The sequence below is a fragment of the Anolis sagrei genome, chromosome 2 (genome assembly GCF_037176765.1).
Source record: "Anolis sagrei isolate rAnoSag1 chromosome 2, rAnoSag1.mat, whole genome shotgun sequence".
Taxonomy (NCBI): Eukaryota; Metazoa; Chordata; class Lepidosauria; order Squamata; family Dactyloidae; genus Anolis; species Anolis sagrei.
In genome coordinates, this window is record NC_090022.1 from 197,155,279 (window position 1) to 197,174,582 (window position 19,304).

At 41.8% G+C, this 19,304-nt stretch overlaps 1 protein-coding gene across 1 annotated transcript in view; it reads left to right on the top strand.

The window, feature by feature from the left end:
• Positions 1 to 19,304, top strand: part of SCNN1A (sodium channel epithelial 1 subunit alpha) — a 34,536-nt gene that overhangs the window by 13,038 nt on the left and 2,194 nt on the right. Inside the window, exons 4-12 of the mRNA XM_060762656.2 lie at positions 2,237 to 2,424; positions 8,583 to 8,683; positions 10,050 to 10,213; positions 11,865 to 11,963; positions 12,914 to 13,031; positions 13,790 to 13,868; positions 15,533 to 15,590; positions 18,025 to 18,080; positions 19,071 to 19,146. Coding sequence (XP_060618639.2) covers positions 2,237 to 2,424; positions 8,583 to 8,683; positions 10,050 to 10,213; positions 11,865 to 11,963; positions 12,914 to 13,031; positions 13,790 to 13,868; positions 15,533 to 15,590; positions 18,025 to 18,080; positions 19,071 to 19,146 — 939 coding nt within the window. The remainder of the gene's footprint in view (positions 1 to 2,236; positions 2,425 to 8,582; positions 8,684 to 10,049; positions 10,214 to 11,864; positions 11,964 to 12,913; positions 13,032 to 13,789; positions 13,869 to 15,532; positions 15,591 to 18,024; positions 18,081 to 19,070; positions 19,147 to 19,304) is intronic.

Consider the following 19,304-nt stretch of genomic DNA (forward strand, 5'->3'; position numbering starts at 1 on the left):
CAGACTCACAAAATGGCATGCTGGTTTATGCCCACCTTTGAAATGCATAACGTAATTTTGAATTTGAAATTGTGTCAGAAAATCGTCCAGTGCTTCCATAACATTATAGTAAATGTTGCAGTCATTGGCAACCAATTTTAAGTCATTTTAAGACAAGTATCATAGATGAAATTACTATAGCTTGCACTTCATTAATTTGAGACCTGTGGTTCATTATTTATCACAGTGGTTCCTAAACTGTAGGCCACAGTCCAGAAACCTAAAATAAGGTCCTCAGCTCTAGATTATTACATATTGTTTTCTGTGGGTGAGCAGATGGAGACTATAACATATGTTCTGTATCAGAAGCTAGAGCTGATGTGGTCTATCCAATGCAATTTTCTGAATTGGCACCCCAAATGACCAAACCAAATCTAAAGTTAACCAAAAATTGATTGATAACCCTTTTGGTGCTAATGCTGGAGAGTGGTCCCTGATCAAAGCAGTCCCTGTTCAAAGCGGTTTCTGGTCAAGTAGTCCCTGGTCAAATGAGACCCTGGTCAAAAAAAAAGGTTGGGAACCACTGATTTATCCCAATGTAGTCAGGTAGTCTCAATGCTTGAGCCTCTGGGATTTTAGGGCACAAAAATCCCTTGTCAACATGACCTTTGTCTTCAAACTACTAGCTGAATACCATCACTGTCTAAATGCCATGACCACAGAAATCAAGAATCCCCTTTCTGAAATACAGCCAAGAAAGCCTCTTTGGGCTTTCTTAAATTCAATTTGCACTTCTTGTTTATATCAATGTGATACTTGCATATGAATCCTGAAATCACCGAAGAATCCTAGAAATTATAATTTGAAGACATCAATTATTCTTTTTTAAACTTAGTATTTTTTTTACAGCAGTCCTTCTTCCTAAATTCATTGGGATAAAGGAAGGAAATGTTAAATCAATGCAATATAGGTATACCTCAGAAAACAAGAGCACTTTGAAGAAGTTTCAGTATAATGTTATTGCTGCTGCTGTGTGCACTTCATGTTGTTTCTGACTTCTGGCAACCCTAAGACCCGTCGCAAACTCTGTTCCTGCGGGAGCAAACCTTGCTAGCATGTCCCTGACGTCATGAGACTCCGCCTCTCGCCCCGCCCCTTTTTCCGCCTCTTTGTCCTTGCGAGAGTGGTTTTTCCTTTGCTAGGGCAGCATTGCCAGCATACTCTCTCAGTTGGCAGAATTCAACTGAGAGAAAATGCGGGCAATGCTGCCCTAGCAAAGGAAAAACCACGCTGGCAAAGAGAAAGGGGCGGGGCGAGAGGCGCAGGCTCATGACGTCAGGGACTTGCTAGCAAGGTTTTCTCCCGCAGGAACAGAGTTTGCGACGGCTCTAAGTCACAATTATCACAGGGTTTTCTTGGGAAGATTTGTTTAAAGGAGGTTGCCTTTGCCTTCATCTGAGGATGAGAGAATACGCCTTACCCAAAGTCATCCAGTGGGTATTCGAACCCGGTCCCTAGAGCCATAGTCCAATGCTCAAAGTACTATGCCACGTTGGTTCTTTTCCTACATAACTAAAAATACAGTAGAGTCTCGCTTATCCAACCTTCGCTCACCCAATATTCTGTATTATCCAATGCAGTCTGCCTCCTGCCAGATCCACAGCTGTTCCAATACATTGCGATGTTTTAGTGCTAAATTTGTAAATACAGTAATTACTACATAACATTACCGTGTATTGAACTACATTTTCTGTCGATTTGTTGTAAAAAAAATGATGTTTTGGTGCTCAATTTGTAAAATCATAACATAATTTGACGTCTAATAGGTTTTTCCAACATTTTCACATATCCAACATTCTGCCGGCCTGTTTATGTTGGATGAGCAAGACTCTACTGTATGCACAAATGAAAAGGAACAACCAGATTAGTAAGCATTACATGAGAAAACAACCCTCTTCTATAATCCTCCCAATGCTGATGCTGATAAAAAGCTAGACTGAGCACAAGAAGGGAAGAATGGTCTGAAAAGATATTACAGAAGGCCTGATTTGGGTAAGGGGCAAAGAGAAGAGGATAGCAGGAAAAGCTGATTTGACATTTCAATCGCAATATTTGCATGGCCAGAGTGGAATTTCCTCAGTTTTCATTTGAGATTTCCATCCATCCACTGTTTCTCCGGTACCCAAGGATGCTTCCCTTTCCCTCTGATTCCTTTGCTGTCCCAGGAATGGCCTAATGGGATTCATCTCCTTTGCAGTGCAATGAAAACAACACAGACTGTTTCAAGCAAATGTACTCCTCGGGTGTGGATGCCGTGCGGGAATGGTATAGTTTTCACTACATCAACATCCTGTCAAGGATCCCTAATGCCAAAAGCCTTGATGAGTCTGACTTTGCAAGCTTCATCTACGCTTGCCGTTTCAATGAGGTGACATGCGACAAAGCGTGAGTACAAAAGTAACCCCTGCTTTCTAGATTTATAGAATTTACACTTGAGTCCAGCCTGTTTTTCAATTTCCTTTTTTGACAGATACACATTTTCCATCACTGATCAAAATGATTATCAGATCAGTTGAAAATAGTTTCTAAAGCAGAGTCAGCTGGTGAATAACACATTCTTCCATCTTTTTTGTCAATGGATTTATGCAAATGAGGGGACAGAATTGTACCTGGTTTATTTAATTTATTTATCATGTCAGAAGCAAATGGAGAATACAGTTACAATGTGTAGAAAAACCACAAACAAAGTTAAAAACTTGGCATTATACTAAATTTTCTTTGACCAGAAGCTGACCACTTTGAGTGCTTCTGGTATCACTGTAAGAAGGTCTTTCATTATGCATGTGGCAGGGCTCAGACCGCACTGCAGTTCGATCTTCTCTGCACTCGCATGTCATGGGCTCCACTTTGAGGCCCATTTCTTGAGGTTAGCTCTGCATCTTGTGGTACCAGAGCGCAGTCTGTTCAGTGCCTTCCAGGTCGCCCAGTCTTCTGTATGCACAGGGGGCAGTTTCTCATCTGGTATCAGTCACTGATTGAGGTTCTGGGTTTTAACCTGCCACTTTTGAACTTTCGCTTGCTGAGGTGTTCCTGCAAGTATCTCTGTAGATCTTAGGAAGCTCTTTCTTGATTTAAAGCATTGGTTTGCTGGCTGATATCCGAACAGAGGATAGGCCAGAGATGTCAATGCCTTGGCCCTTTCATTACAGGCTGCTACTTCCCGACAGATGTCAGGTGGTGTAATACCATCTAAACAGTATAATTTCTCCAGTGGTGTGAGGCGCAGACATCCTGTGATAATGTGGCATATCTCCTTAAGAGACACATCTACTATTTTAGTATTGTGAGATGTATTCCACACTGGGCATGTGTTTTCAGCAACAGAGCAGCAAAGCGAAAGGGCAGATGTCTTCACTGTGTCTGGTTGTGATCTCCAGGTTGTGCCAGTCAGCTTTTGTATGATATTATTTCTAGAACCCATATTTTGCTTGATATTCAAGCAGTGCTTCTTATAAATTAGAGCATGGTCCAGAGTAACTCCCGGGTATTTGGATGTGCTGCAATTCTCCAGTGGGATTCCTTCCCAGGTAATCCTCAGAGCTCGAGGTGCTTGTCTGTTCTTAAGATGAAAAGCACACGTCTAGATTTCAGATGGATTAGGAATCAGATGGTTTTCCCTGTAATAGGCAGTAAGAGCACCTAAAGTTTAGGAGAGCTTCTGTTCAACCATTTCAAAACTCCCTGCATGAGCAGTGATGGCACAATTGTCAGCATAGATGTAACTCTCTGTCCCTTCTGGCAGTGGCTGGTCATTTGTGTAAATGTTAAACATTGATGGAACAAGCACGCTCCCCTGAGGCAGACTGTGCTTCTTTTTCGCTATCTTCTTCTCTGGCCCTGGAACTCAACACAAAAGCTCCTGTTTTGTAGCAGATTTCCTATGAAGTGGGTGAAGTGGTAATCCTTTGCATTATTATACTTTTTTTTTCCAGGAGGAGGCAATGATTTACAATATCATAAGCTACTAACTGGTCTATGAAAGCAGCTCCTGTAATCTTTCAAAAACCATCTTCTTTGTGCTGAGTCCTGTTCAGCACTTGTGGTGTGCAGCTTTTCCCTTTCCTGAAACCAGCTGCTGTGGGATCATAAATGGGTCGATTTTTTCCATAATTCTGTGCAGGATAAGTCTCCAGAGATTTATAAAGATGGTACAACAAGGAAATTGGTCTATAGCTTTTTGAATCATTATGGTCTTCGCCTGGTTTCAAAATGGCTATGACTCTTGCTTTCCTCCAGATTTTAGGGATCTGACAGGATGCAATGCAGTTGTTCATCAGCTTCAGCATCCAACACCTTGCTTTTGGGCCAAAGTTTAGCATTTGTTCCATCCTTAGATCTTCGGATCTACGGATGGAACCCTGTTTGGTGAAAAAACATTATTTTCTGAAGAGGTTAATTTGTTTCAGTTCCATCAAGGTGTGTCCTTGGAACATGATACTTTTTCTATATGTGTATATGTCTTGTGGTTTAAAAGCCTACAAAAACTCTACTGTGTCTGATGTGTACTCTGTGGGTGGGTTTTAACAGGTCTTGTATTACATTTTTACTCATTAACCCTCTGAAGGCAAAAAAAAAAGCAATGTGAGTGTATGTCCCCTCTCACACGCACATATATAGTACATATGCTATGGTCAGATACCTATTGATAGTCCCAGCTAGAATAAACTCATCAGATCAATTGTTGAATTGTGAGCCCATGCTTTTCTAAATCAAACCAGGCAGTGAAATCAAGAAGTTTCCAGAGCATAAGTTAACTGGTGGCATCCTATTAGTGACCTACTATGGCACCAGTCCAATTTATGTCATTGTGGATATTAAAGTTCTGCTTCAACAGCATAACAAGTTTTTCCTCAAATCCTGGCATTTCCATGTCAATGTTGAATGGGTAGATCAGCAGATATAACTATTTTCTTTAGCTGGACACATAACAATAATGCCATCTTCATAGATCTCACATAGACCCCCAGGAGGTACCTGAGGATGCCTGTTATGGTTCAAAGGGAAATAGCTGGATGCACTTTTGCTGCTTTTTCTGTTCTCCATTGACAAGGAATCGGATGAGAGGGAACAGCTGCCATATCAAAAAGCTGGCTTTGCCAGGGCTGCACATAGAGAGACATCAAACCTATAGACTGGAGATCCATAAGCTCAAGCAGGATCTCAGCCATAGGTATAGATCAGAGCTGAGTTTGCTAAGACAGCAGTGTGTCCATGGGCCAGTTCTGGATGAAGCTTCTTTTGTAGCTTCCTGTGAGCCATTGCCAAATCTGAGTAGGGATGGAAAAAGGTTTTTTATTGAGAGATGGCAATTTTCCAAACTATTCCCCCATTCCACTGTAAATTTGTGGGGGATTTAATTCTTAGAATACAGACAATAGCATTGATAGGAGTCCTTACGACTATTTTCTTCTTGGCCTTTTTCCCATCAATTTCCTCAGGGTTCTTTATCAAAATTCTCATTAGGCACACATTCTTGGTGGTTTTTAAAAATGAGCTAGCTCCTCTGTCTTGAATGGTTGTATAGAAGGAGGCATTTTAATAGGTGTGGATCATTGCCTGGTTGAGTGGCATGCAACATCGGCAGAAAGGCCCTCTTCTACACAACTGTTCAATACACAGGAGCCATAAAATTTTCACAGCCCTCCCTGTGACCCACAACCGATTGCCCGATGCTCAGGCCTGTTGCCAGGAGCTTGGCAACCAGTTTCTTCTTTCCTGCATTGACTGAATCAGGCAAGCAGCACAAACAAGGAAGTTTCTCAAGTCCCTTGTGGGGTACCTTTGCCTTGATGATAAGAATTCACATGACCTAAGCCTCTCTGACCACAGTTAAACAGCAGTTTGTTACGCTGGCTGAAGCCCTTGTCTAGTGTGGAAATACAACACCACACCACACATACAAACACTGATATATCTGAACCTTGACTGTTGTGGTCAGATAGTATCTAGACATGGCATAGCTGTTCCCTGAACTTGCTGGCAATTAATCTTCCATTGCCCTTTCTTTCACAATGTGTGCAAATCCTTTTCTCCCAAGCCCACCTGCTGCTGATACTGAACTTCTCCATAAGCGTTTTGAATCCATGTTGAATGCCACGTGTTCCTGTTTAAATTTGCATTGCGCTTAAGCCATTGTGATCTGCACCATTGTGTCTTGGACTCATTATTTATAGTGTAGACACAGCTTGTGGAAGGTCACCTCTACTTCCTTCCTCATCAACACCTTTTTGTTTGTTTGTTTTGTTCTTACAGCCTCTACATATTCATGCTTCTCCTTAGTAAACTGTTCTGTGACAAGCAGTCTTCCTAATCACGGTCCCTTCAGCAATGCTGGACTACAGTTCCCATAATCCCCAGCCAGTCATGACCACACTAGGGACCCTGGTGTGCAGTGGAAGCCTGTATTACAGGTCAACACAGTTTATTGTGTTGTCTCACACTTTTCCTCTGGTGGAATGTGTGGCGGAATGACAATCATGCGTAGTGCATGAAACCACACACTGTCTTGCTAGAGAAAAGATATGCCACAAGGGTGATCACTAAAGAATAAGGTGTTTACTCTTTGTTATGTAGAGCAACATATACAGGGTTAGTCAAAATGCATAGGCCAAACATACATACAATTGTATGTATGTTTGGCCTATGCATTTTGACTAACCCTGTATATGCAGTCATATGAACAGTTGCATTGACTCACACAATGTTCTTTGAGAGAGATCCAAATGGTCCTTAGTTGTCCACATGAAAAGTCTTCTTCCAGCAGCCCAGAAACAGAAAATGCAAACTGTTTTGGTAAGCTCCCTGCACAGAAAACCCTAAACATGTCACTGTTGCCAAAACTCCCAGTCTCAGCTAGCTTCTCAGGCGTATCCCAACCAATCAGCTTTGTGCGTTGCATTTTTCAGTTAACACACTCACCAATTGATTTTTACATGCTCCAACAGAATGTAGACACAGCAAAATGTCAGAGCAGCTGGGGGAAGAGGAAAAATGCTTTTGCTGAAATGGTAAAAAGCACAAGGCGACACTTCGTAATTGCCTTTAGACAGAATGGAGGTGCTACATACTATCAGGGTGTACTGGTGCAAAACATTTCTATTGTAGTAAGGAAAAGGCCACACCTGCTTTAAACCACATTGGACAATGCCTCTTTGGTTCCATCTTAAGATGTTTACAAGATATGGACCTGGGCTTTCATCCACAGGCAGTATATTACTTTCAAGCTCATGTTACAGGGCTTAATAGCCAACACAGAAAACAGTTCTGCCACTGAAAACCTTTCTCACCACTGGATAGTTTATTGTCGCTTCCAATAAAGCTAGGGATGGGACAACCTCCAAGATTGGGGAACTGCATTGTCTCCCACAAGTGAGTTGATGAGCCCCTTTCTCCACAGCCAGCATTCAAGCCCTCCCAGGGTCCTGCCCCCTCTCCCCTAGAGGAAAAAGCAACAAGAAAATGTTGCTTACTTCTAAGGGATTTCTCTCAGTGTATATACCCCTCCCTTTCCATATAGGATCTGTGCAACTACTGTTGGAAATAGCAACTTTCTTCAAGCCTCCACTAGTAATTTGTTATGTATATAATTCAGATTGCTTGCTGTATTGTATATGTGTGTATTGGTATGCAGTTTTCCTTAACACTATGTTGTGGGAGAAGCTGCAGACCATGTGATCAGATCTGGGATTGTTCAGGACTCAGACTCCATTTTAAAAAGGCAGAAACCATTAGACTTTCAATGTAGAAACAGTACAGTTTAGAAGTAAGTAGAAACAAAAACTCCATTAGACCTTCAGACCAGAGAGATGCTTTGGACGTTGGACTGCTGATTATAAGAAAGATGCAGTGTTATCTGCACAGAGAAACAACTTCAAATCTATTTGTAACTGGATTGATATACAAAGTACCTATATGTTGAATACATGAAGTTTGTGAGTAAACCAACTATGTTCCTTTTAAAGAAGTCTACTTATTTTGTCTATTGAGAACATGATTTAAACAAATGTTTTAAGAGAGAGAAGATTTTTTTGAGCAACTGAACAGAACACTTCTGAAACTCTGCTACATGTGTATGGGTGTGTATGTGTGTGTTTTTGTACATTGGCATATCTTTGTCCCTAACTGCTCAAAGAGATATCTAGGTATATCAGTTTAACCTGTGGGTCCCCAGATATTTTGGCCTTCATCTCTCCTAACAGCTGGTAAACTGGCTGGGATTTCTGGGCCAAAACACCTGGGGAACCAATGGATTAAGAACCACTGGTTTAGAAGCTGAGAAACCTAGTTGCCTTGCATGAATACTAGTGGATATTTACCACTGAGGAGAAGGTTGACTCAAGCAAGTTTTTAGCTCTCCTGATTTTTTTAAAATAGTGGTGAATGCCATTTCCCAAAAGGTTATGGCAATTTCCATTTCCCAAAAGGCTATGGCATCATTTTTCCAAAAACTACTAGTACTGCAATTGTTCTTCCAGTACGCCAACACAGCTGCCTATTTTTCTGATCACTGAGTTAACCTGATTCTTTTGTGCCTCTTCTTTCAGGAACTACACGCATTTCCATCACCCCATTTATGGGAACTGCTATACATTCAATGCTAACAGTAGTAACCTTTGGATGTCCTCCCTACCTGGTATCAATAATGGTGAGTGTGCGAATGGGTGCAGATGGTATAGATCAATGGTTCTCAACCTGTGGGTCCCCAGATGTTTTGGCCTTCAACTCCCAGAAATCTTAACAGCTGGTAAACTGGCTGGGATTTCTGGGAGTTGTAGGCCAAAACACCTGGGGACCCACAGGTTGAGAACCACTGGTATAGATGGATGGATGGTACCAGGGGCTGCTTGACCTTCCTATTTTCAAATGTAAGAATGCTAACAATGAACATGTGCAAAAGGGTGGGTCTCAGAAAGAAGACACTGTGTCTGTTCCTTGTTGGATTGAATGAAATGTTCCAGTTTAGAAAGCTGGAACATTTCATCCAATCAAACAAGGACTTCTTGTTGCTTAAACATCCAATCAGAAAGCCCATGGGGAAAAATCCCTGCATATGGACAACTGAGCTTGCAAAAAAAAAAAAAAGCTATGCTACAACATTTCTGTTGGATATTTAGGGTGCTTCCAGAATAGGCTTTTATTGTGTAGTGTGCTTGCTTTGTTTTATAGGATATTAAAGTGGGTCCAGATATTGTCACTCTTCCATCAAATATTTTCTTCCATATTTGAGGGAGAGAAGGAATAGGGACTTTTGACTGGAGTTACTAAAAGGAGTTCACAGTTTGGAAGCAGACTTTTTTCTATCTATAGGCATCTTATTACCCACCTTATAGTCTAAGTTTCTCAGCCTTGAATTCTGAGAGAGGGTGGTCTATGAATAAAGTAGTAGTTGTTGTTGCTGCTGTTGTTGTTATTGTTATTATTATTATTATCTGAACTGTATAGTCCCACAGGTTTTGCTTCCAAACTATAGCTGGATACATGGGTTTCCGAAAAGTTCATCATGGTCTAACACAGTGATTCTCAACCTGGGGTCCCCAGATGTTTTTGGCCTTCAACTTCCAGAAATCCTAACAGCTGGTAAACTGGCTGGGATTTCTGGGAGTTGTAGGCCAAAACACCTGGGGACCCACAGGTTGAGAACCACTGGTCTAACATCTGAGACTATCCTGGGCAGTAGATAGTCCCCAACCTAGACTGGATCTAGACTGTCCTATATCTGATTTGAACTGAATTATATGACTCTCCACGGCCATATAATCTGGTATAAACAGATAATCCAGAATCAGATCCTGGGATATAGAGCCGTGTAGGAGGACCCCTAATCTTAAATTTCCTAGCCTACCTCATTCCTACAGCCATCGTCCCACAGGGGTACTTTGAGCTTTTCCTGCATGAAAGGAGGTTGGACTGGCCCATATGGTCTCTTCCAACTCTGTGATGCTATGATCTCCTGCCCTGTTTTGTCTCTAGTTTAGCCTGGCCTTGATCCTCCTTGCTCTTTCTCTCCACAGGCCTTTCTCTTGTTGTTCGCACAGAGCAAAATGACTTTATCCCACTGCTTTCCACTGTGACAGGGGCCCGAGTGATGGTCCACAATCAGAATGAACCGGCTTTCATGGACGAGGGAGGCTTTAATGTGCGCCCTGGTATAGAAACATCCATCAGTATGAGAAAGGTGAGAGGGAAAAGCAGATGAGATTCAGCTAAGACAAAGCAGATAACAGCACATGGATGTAATAAAACCACTTGTATCATCACATTCAGCCTAAAGTTTAATATCTGAATCCATACAACACTGAAAATAAGAAATAACTGGCTATTTTAAAAGTTTCATAAGAATATATGAAAAAGAGCAAACTTCCTGATCATTACTATGATTAATCTACTATTACCTGTCTAGATTTATTCATGTAGAGCCATTGTCTATCCCAGGCATGAGCAAACTTTGGCCCTCCAGGTGTTTTGGACTTCAACTGCCACAATTCCTAACAGCCAAAGGCCAAAGTTTGCCCATGCCAGGTTTATCCCAAAGTGAAAGATTATTTTTACAGTACCTGAGCTGACTGTCCATTACTACATGCATACCTCTAGTCCATAATGTGTGAACCAAGTATGTATGTTCTCCCCAATGTATAAACGATGCATACATGCCTTAGGGAGCTGAAATTTATCTCAACTCTCTCATGGGCATTCCTTCTCAACATGACATATTTCACTGAGTTATTAAGGTAAAAGCTTTCCCTTGACATTAGGTCTGACTCTGGGGTTTGGTGCTCATTTCCATTTCTAAGCCGAAGAGCCAGTGTTGTCCATAGACACTTCCAAGGTCATGTGGCCGGCATGACTGCATGGTGTGCCGTTACCTTCCTGACAGAGCAGTACCTATTGATCTACTCACATTTGCATGTTTTCGAACTGCTAGATTGGTAGAAGCTGGAGCTAATAGCGGGAGCTCACGCCTCTCCCCGAATTCAAACCTGTGATCTTTCAATCAGCAAGTTCAGCAGCTCAGCGGTTTAACCCACTGCACCACAGGGGGCTCCACTGGGTTATTACCTTGGAAGAAAAAAGAAAACAACACGCCCATCTCATACGTTATATCACCAGACTGAGCAGACACGAAAATGATAACTCTCCATGCCAACTATGCAGAGAGGCATTTCTCAAAGCACTAGTTTAACTCCCCCAGCCACGTATTTCTGCATCCAGTGTGCCACTGCTGTACATAGCACATGGCAAGCTATTTACTAAATGCCACCCCCTCCATCTTCACTTTCCAATAGTCTATTTCTCTGACACATGAACAGATAGCTGAAACCAGGACTGAACCCATATTGGAGATAGACAAGCACCCACTGAAGCCAGATCTTATAAAGTAGACCTGCACAACCTGTGGCCTTCTTGGTGTTTTGGACTTCAGTTCCCAGAATTCATGACCATTGGACAAGCTGGCAAGGGCTTTCTGGAGTTGGGAGTCTCAAACACCTGGAGGGCCACTGGTTGTGTAGGTCTGTTGTAAAACCGTGAACCACAGAAAAGCTTTAAGGCTTATTCCGAATATCCAGTCTAAGCAATCCAAAGGCATTGTGCCAACCATCAATGCCAATGTTTCTTACTGTGTCCAACAAAGGTTAAGCATATCTCGTGGCATATCCTGTTCCTTGGTGTAGAGCCCCAAGATCAACAAAGTTTCCACTTCAAGTTCATTACTCAAATGGTACATTTAGCATAAGAGGAAGAAAAATGAAGAGAACTTGACACTAGGGGCAGATTGAAACAAAGGAAGGAAAACATATTGATTCAGCATATTACAATTTGACCAACAGGAAACAACAAATCGCCTTGGAGGCACTTACAGTGACTGCACAGAAGATGGGAGTGATGTGCCAGTGAAGAATCTCTACACATCCCGTTATACTGAGCAGGTATATTCACGAACCTTATCCATAATCTTAAACTTGTCCCAAGTATGGCTTATTATGACTGCAGATCTATCAAGATCAGTTTGCCAGGGGATTGTCAATATTGGTTGGCAACCAACATGTGTTGGAGCTCAGCCTGTGATTGTGTTTCAGGATCAGGGTGCTTTGGATGTGGGGAGTGATGTCAGTGAGTTTCAGGGCAATAGTTTGGTCAATGATATTGATGCAGAGAATGAACAGGAGATCTCTGTTCAAAGTGTAATTTCCCATGAAAATGTCCCTGAAGGGTGTGGGGATGATGGTGTATTCCCCGAATTGCTACCAGAGAGTTCCCAGGATTTGGGGCTTGAAAACAACTCAGCACCTGGAGAAGTAATGAGCAAATAGATAGCCAGCAGGAAATTAGTCAAAACAGACAATTCAAACAGTGGCTTCGGCGTTCTGCCTGGCTCCGACAGAAAAATATAAGGGAATCTCAATTAAAGCGAAACCAATTTCTGAGTGCTTGGGATAGCTTAATGAGGTGATAAAAGTCCCAAGTATGGGAAATGTAGCCAGATGAAGCATCGTTTGGAATCAAGTTAAGTTTTCGTCCTTGTTTTATGGAAGCCTAGCCTGGAAGATTCATGCTTAAGTATGGCTTTGATTCTTGGATTTTATGACTACATACTCATGCCTTGGATTAATGTTTCCTGGTTTTCTGGATTATATTAGAGAAGTGTGGACTTTGTTTTCATGGACTTTGCTGAACTTTACCCTGAACTATTTTGTTGCTGCCTATCTTCTTACCTAACTGGATTTACCAATTTCTTTAAAGTGCTTTTTATTTTGGTACTTTGTAATTATCTCCAATAAAAGGATTGTTTTCCTATCCAACATGTGGTATTTAAAGTCAGAGGGCTTTTCCTGACCTAGAGTGCAACAACATGTTCTTTTCCCCACCCCATTCCTAGGTCTGCATTCGTTCCTGTTTTCAGATTAGCATAGTGGAACGGTGCGGCTGTGGCCACTTTTTCTACCCTTTGCCTCCTGGAGCAGTTTATTGTGACTATGCTAAACACAAAGCTTGGGGTAAGTACAAACCAAAGACCACAAGCCCATTTCATCCTGTTGGAAATAGCAACCTTCTACAAGCCTCCTATACTAGTTATTTGTTATGTATATAATACAGATTGCTTCCTATATTGTATGTATATTTTGATATGCAGTTTTCCCTTAACTCTATGTTGTTTGAGATTGTGGGAGGGACGACAGACCATGTGACTAGATCTGGGACTAGTCAGACTGAGACTCCATTTTAGAAGTCAGAGTTTGCATCAGAAGCAGTACAATTTAGAAGTCAGTAATGTCAGTATGCCCCAACGAGTATTTAACTCTTCTCAAGAAGATCATACTTTACAAAAGGGTTATGATTATTCCAAATAGTGTGAATGCCAATTAATCTCCAAAATGGTCATGCTTTCAAAAGGCTATGGTTTTCCAAAAGGTTATGATCTCTAAAAGGTCATACCTTTCCAAAACATACTTCAACATACCCTGTTCCCTAGATCAGGGGAGGAAATGATACATGAATCCAGATGTAGCCAAATTGAGACCTATGGCTCTCTGCACTAGTATAAACTGTCTAGAGCAGTGTTGCTCAAACAGTGCTCCTCCAGGAGTTTTGGACTTCCGCTCTCAGAAATCCCAGCCAGCTTACCAACTGTTAGGAATTGTGGGAGCTGAAGTTCAAAATATCTGGAGCATAGTTTGAGAAATTCTGGTTTACAGCATAATCCCATGCATGCATTTTGATAGCAATCATTAATATAAATTTGTTTCCTACTTAGGTTACTGTTATTACAAACTCCTGGCTGAATTTAAGGCAGACTTACTGGGCTGTTTCACAAAATGTCGGAAACCTTGCAAGTAAGTTGGCTTCAAAACTTGCAGAGTTGCATTCCTAGACCTGGTCAAATTCCAGAGAGCTTGCTTGGTCTTCCGTGAAATGAAGAAAAACAGGATTTGTACCCAACACATCATTCTGTGCTAGCCTCCCAAATTTCATTGCAATAGTGAGTTCTTAAGCCAAAGGTTTTACTACAATTCCTGTAATGTAAAAGGGAGAGGAACCCTTCTGCAACTTCTGGTGAGGTTCTAGTAAGCGATTTCCTCATTTCATGATTTTAGTCATAATGTAACAACCATATATTGTAAACTGCAGCATTAATGCACTGTATTAGAAAATGATAGTGCCACAGTTGTCCTGGATTTTTGTTTTGACATCTGGAACAGTAGTGTAGTGTAGTGGCTTGAGTGATGGGCGAAGGCTCTGGGAGAACAGGGCTCGCATCCCCACTGAGCTACAGAAAACCACTCGGTGACTTTGGACAAATCACACACTCACACTTGAAGAGGGCAAAAATTGCAAACCTCTTCTGAATCAATCTTGCCAAAAAAACCCTAGGAGAAGGTTGCTATAGTACATTCAACTTGAAGGCACATAACAAAAAATCATACAGCCTGGGGTCATTTTAGTTCAGGTTTAAACAATTGGAAATAGCAACCTTCTACAAGTCTCCTCTACTAGTTATTTGTTATGTATATAATTGTGATTGCTTATTATATTGTACTAGCTGTATCCGCCATGCGTTGCTGTGACCAATCTTCCCTACCTCTTTCTCTCCTTCTTTCCCTCCTTCCTTTGCTCACTCTTTCCTTCCTTCCCTTTTTTCTTTCCTTCTCTCCATCCTTCCTTCCTTCTCTACTTCTTTCTTTCCCTCCCTTTCTCTTCTTTCTTCCTTCTCTACCTCTTTCTTTCCTTTCTTCTCACTTTCCTTCTTTCTTTCCCTCCCTCTTTCTCTCCTTCTTTCCCTCCTTCCTTTGCTCCCTCTTTCCTTCCTTCCTTCCTTCCTTCCTTCCTTACTTACTTACCTTTTTTCTTTCCTTCTCTCCTTCCTTCCTTCCTTCACTACTTCTTTCTTTCCCTCCCTTTCTCTTCTTTCTTCCTTCTCTACCTCTTTCTTTCCTTTCTTCTCACTTTCCTTCTTTCTTTCTCTCCTTCTTTCCCTCCTTCCTTTGCTCCCTCTTTCCTTCCTTCCTTCCTTCCTTCCTTCCTTCCTTCCTTCCCTTTTTTCTTTCCTTCTCTCCTTCCTTCCTTCCTTCCTTCCTTCCTTCTCTACTTCTTTCTTTCCCTCCCTTTCTCTTCTTTCTTCCTTCTCTACCTCTTTCTTTCCTTTCTTCTCACTTTCCTTCTTTCTTTCCCTCCCTCTTTCTCTCCTTCTTTCCCTCCTTCCTTTGCTCCCTCTTTCCTTCCTTCCTTCCTTCCTTACCTTTTTTCTTTCCTTCTCTCCTTCCTTCCTTCCTTCCTTCCTTCCTTCCTTCACTACTTCTTTCTTTCCCTCCCTTTCTCTTCTTTCTTCCTTCTCTACCTCTTTCCTTCCTTCCTTCTCTCTTTCCTTCTTTCTTTCTTTCTTGCTCTCCTTCCTTCCCTCCATCTTTACTTCCTGCCCTTTTTTCTGTATTATCATTTAGCTTTTCGTCATTTAGCTTTTGGGGGGTTTTAAGTCCTTTCTGCTTGTGTTGTTCTTCAGGGTGACGGAGTACGAGCTCTCAGCTGGCTATTCACGCTGGCCTTCTACTGCATCTGAGGTAAGGCACTGGTTTTCTGACTGTATGCACTTTTACCTGGGACCCACTGTTTCACACAAATTCAATAGAATCGCAGTGCTAGTTCTTAAAACAAATATCCCCTGGGGAGAAGGATGCCACGAAGAACAGGAATGTAACACACTTCTTAAATGCACTGGGAGAAAAAGCCATTTGAGGCTAGCAATTTGGAGCACAGAAATGGGAAGCCCTTCATCTCCCATATCTTCACTCATACGCTCTTATTTTCCATTTTAAGAAGATGGGCTTTGGAACTTCACTGGCTGCCAAGCCCAATTCAAAGTGCTGGCTTTAGCTTATAAAGCCCTAAACGGTTCCAGCCCAGCTTACCTGTCCAAACGTATCTCTCTTTACGAACTATCCAGGAATGGAAGATAATCTGGGGAGGCCCTGCTCTCAATCCCGCCTTCATCGCAGGCGTACTTGGTGGGGATGAAAGACAGGGCCTTCTCAGTGGTGGCCCCTCGGCTGTGGAACTCCCTTCAGAGTGATATTAGATTAGGCCCCTCCCTCTTGACCTCTCAGAAAAGAGTAAAAACCTGGCTCTTCGAGCAAGCTTTTGGTAACACAGTGTAATTGGATAAATACAGTATGATGAAATAACAAACACAGAACGGCTCAGACGATGCAAATGGATAAGGAGTTGAACTGATAGACCTTAATTATTATAATTTTAATTAGTAGGCTTGTTTGATCCCAAAAAATGGTTCAAAACTTGTTTCGGATGTAGGGGGCGCTGGTGGTTCAATTCTAAAGTCAATTCCGATTTTCACAGAAAAAAAAATCAAAACTTTTTGAAACTTCTGGGACTTCCAAATCCTTTTGTTAATGGTTTGAAAGTGTTATTTCCTGTTTCATTGGGTGATCTTTACTTTGAAAGTAGCTATGTTACTCCAGGAGTGGGGGAAAGCAAGCAGAGGAAATTTCTTCTTTCTCCGGTTTAAAACTGGCTTCTCTGGCTTGAGGCAGAAACAGGGAAAGCAAAGGGATGAAATTCAGCCTTCTCCGGTTTAAAACTGGCTTCTCTGGCTTGAGGCAGAAGCAGAGAAAGCAAAGGGATGAAATTCAGCCTTCTCCAGTTTAAAACTGGCTTCTCTGGCTTGAGGCAGAAGCAGAGAAAGCAAAGGGATGAAATTCAGCCTTCTCCGGTTTAAAACTGGCTTCTCTGGCTTGAGGCAGAAGCAGAGAAAGCAAAGGGATGAAATTCAGCCTTCTCCAGTTTAAAATTGGCTTCTCTGGCTTGAGGCAGAAGCAGAGAAAGCAAAGGGATGAAATTCAGCCTTCTCCAGTTTAAAATTGGCTTCTCTGGCTTGAGGCAGAAGCAGAGAAAGCAAAGGGATGAAATTCAGCCTTCTCCAGTTTAAAACTGGCTTCTCTGGCTTGAGGCAGAAACAGGGAAAGCAAAGGGATGAAATTCAGCCTTCTCCGGTTTAAAACTGGCTTCTCTGGCTTGAGGCAGAAGCAGAGAAAGCAAAGGGATGAAATTCAGCCTTCTCCAGTTTAAAACTGGCTTCTCTGGCTTGAGGCAGAAGCAGAGAAAGCAAAGGGATGAAATTCAGCCTTCTCCGGTTTAAAACTGGCTTCTCTGGCTTGAGGCAGAAGCAGAGAAAGCAAAGGGATGAAATTCAGCCTTCTCCAGTTTAAAACTGGCTTCTCTGGCTTGAGGCAGAAGCAGAGAAAGCAAAGGGATGAAATTCAGCCTTCTCCGGTTTAAAACTGGCTTCTCTGGCTTGAGGCAGAAGCAGAGAAAGCAAAGGGATGAAATTCAGCCTTCTCCAGTTTAAAATTGGCTTCTCTGGCTTGAGGCAGAAGCAGAGAAAGCAAAGGGATGAAATTCAGCCTTCTCCGGTTTAAAACTGGCTTCTCTGGCTTGAGGCAGAAACAGGGAAAGCAAAGGGAGAAAATTCGGCCTAAAAACTGGTTTAAAACTGGCTTCTCTAGCTTGAGCCGAAGCCAGGGACCAGAATAATTTCCAACTCACTTCTCGAGTTAGAAGAAAAATGGCGAGACTAGCTTCAGAAGGGCAAAGGGACTTCCAGTTTCCTAAAAAAGTTCAAAATTGCTTCAAAAAGGTAATTATTTCAAATTTATTCCAAATTATGATTTCGACTGGACCTAACCATGCCTCTTAATTAGTTTTATATAGATTTTTATTATGTGATATTAAATGTTTTTAATTGATATGTATGTATGTATGTATGTATGTATGTATGTATGTTTATGGCATCTAATTGTTGTCAATCTGTACATTACCCTCAGTCGGCTTCAGGCTGAAAAGAGTGGGATAAAACTGCTGTAAATAAAATAAATAAAATAAACAGTAACACGCAATTCTGTATACCAAGTATTTATTTCCTGAAGTGCTCCTGCTGCCCTCTATCTATACCACTTTAAAACTGCGTTCTGTCAATTCCAGGCCTGGGTGTTCCACATTCTCTCTCGGCAGAATCAGTACAACATCACATCCAAAAGGTAAGGGCGCCACCTGCTGTCCAAAATAAGCATTGCGTACTCAAGATTAAACTCACCCATAGGGATAAAGGCACGTAGATGTCAAGACTGGATAGGTTCAGCATGGAAGACATAATTTAGCATCTGCTCTTGAAATAGGTTGAATATGCCAGAGGGGGGATGTAAGTACATTACAGGAAATGCTTGGGGAAAAGCTTAAGTTTTGTCTTTTAAACAGAGGCTGGATAGCCTTCTGTCGGGGGTGCTTTGATTGTGCTTTTCCTGCATGGCAGGAGGTCAGACTAGATACGGTCTCTTCCAACTATATTATTCTAAGTTCAATTGTTTGAATTAGATGTGTCATTTATGGAGGTGTGAAGGAAATATCTGGTGCAAAAAGCAATACAACAATCTATTTGCCGCAGAATTTTACAAATTGCTTTGATCAGTAATGAGACATTGTTGCTCATTATAGTACTTTGCAAGCCCAATATGAAATCTGAATTGACAGTCAAATCACTTTTAAATGTTGTAAATGTAAAGGTTTCCTATTAATATTAAGTCTAGTCGTGTCTGACTCTGGGGTTGGTGCTCATCTCCATTTCTAAGCTGAAGAGCCGGCGTTGTCTATAGACGCCTCCAAGGTCATGTGGCCATCAAGACTGCATGGAGTGCCATTACCTTCCCGTAGAAGCAGTTCCTATTGATCTACTCATATTTGCATGTATTCAAACTACTAGTTTGGCAGAAGCTAGGGCTAACAGCAGGGGCTCACCCCACTCCCCAGATTCGAACCACCAACCTTTCAGCCAGGAAGTTCAGCAGCTCTGCAGTTTAACCCGCTGCACCACCAGGAGCTCTATATGTTTACTGTATGACAATGCATTATGACAGAGTGATTTAAGATAAAATTGGAATGCTAGTACTGTATATCAGAGTCAAATAATAGCTAGTAATATTTTGGAAAGCTATTGTAGACTGAAATTTACTCAATCCCTCTTTGATTGCCAGAAACGGAGTTGCCAAGGTGAATATCTTTTTTGAGCAGTGGAATCATAAAAGCAACGGGGAGTCTCCCGCTTTTACAGTAAGTATTCCTTTCACATTATCACCAATTGCTAAACTCAACTAGTCACTTCTTTCCAGGATGAAGAGCAACAGTTGGTTAACACCCTTGGAGTTCAAAGTAGGGCTCCACAAAGCATACTGAGAGGCTACACTGTTCCCTCCTCCTCTTCCCTGCTC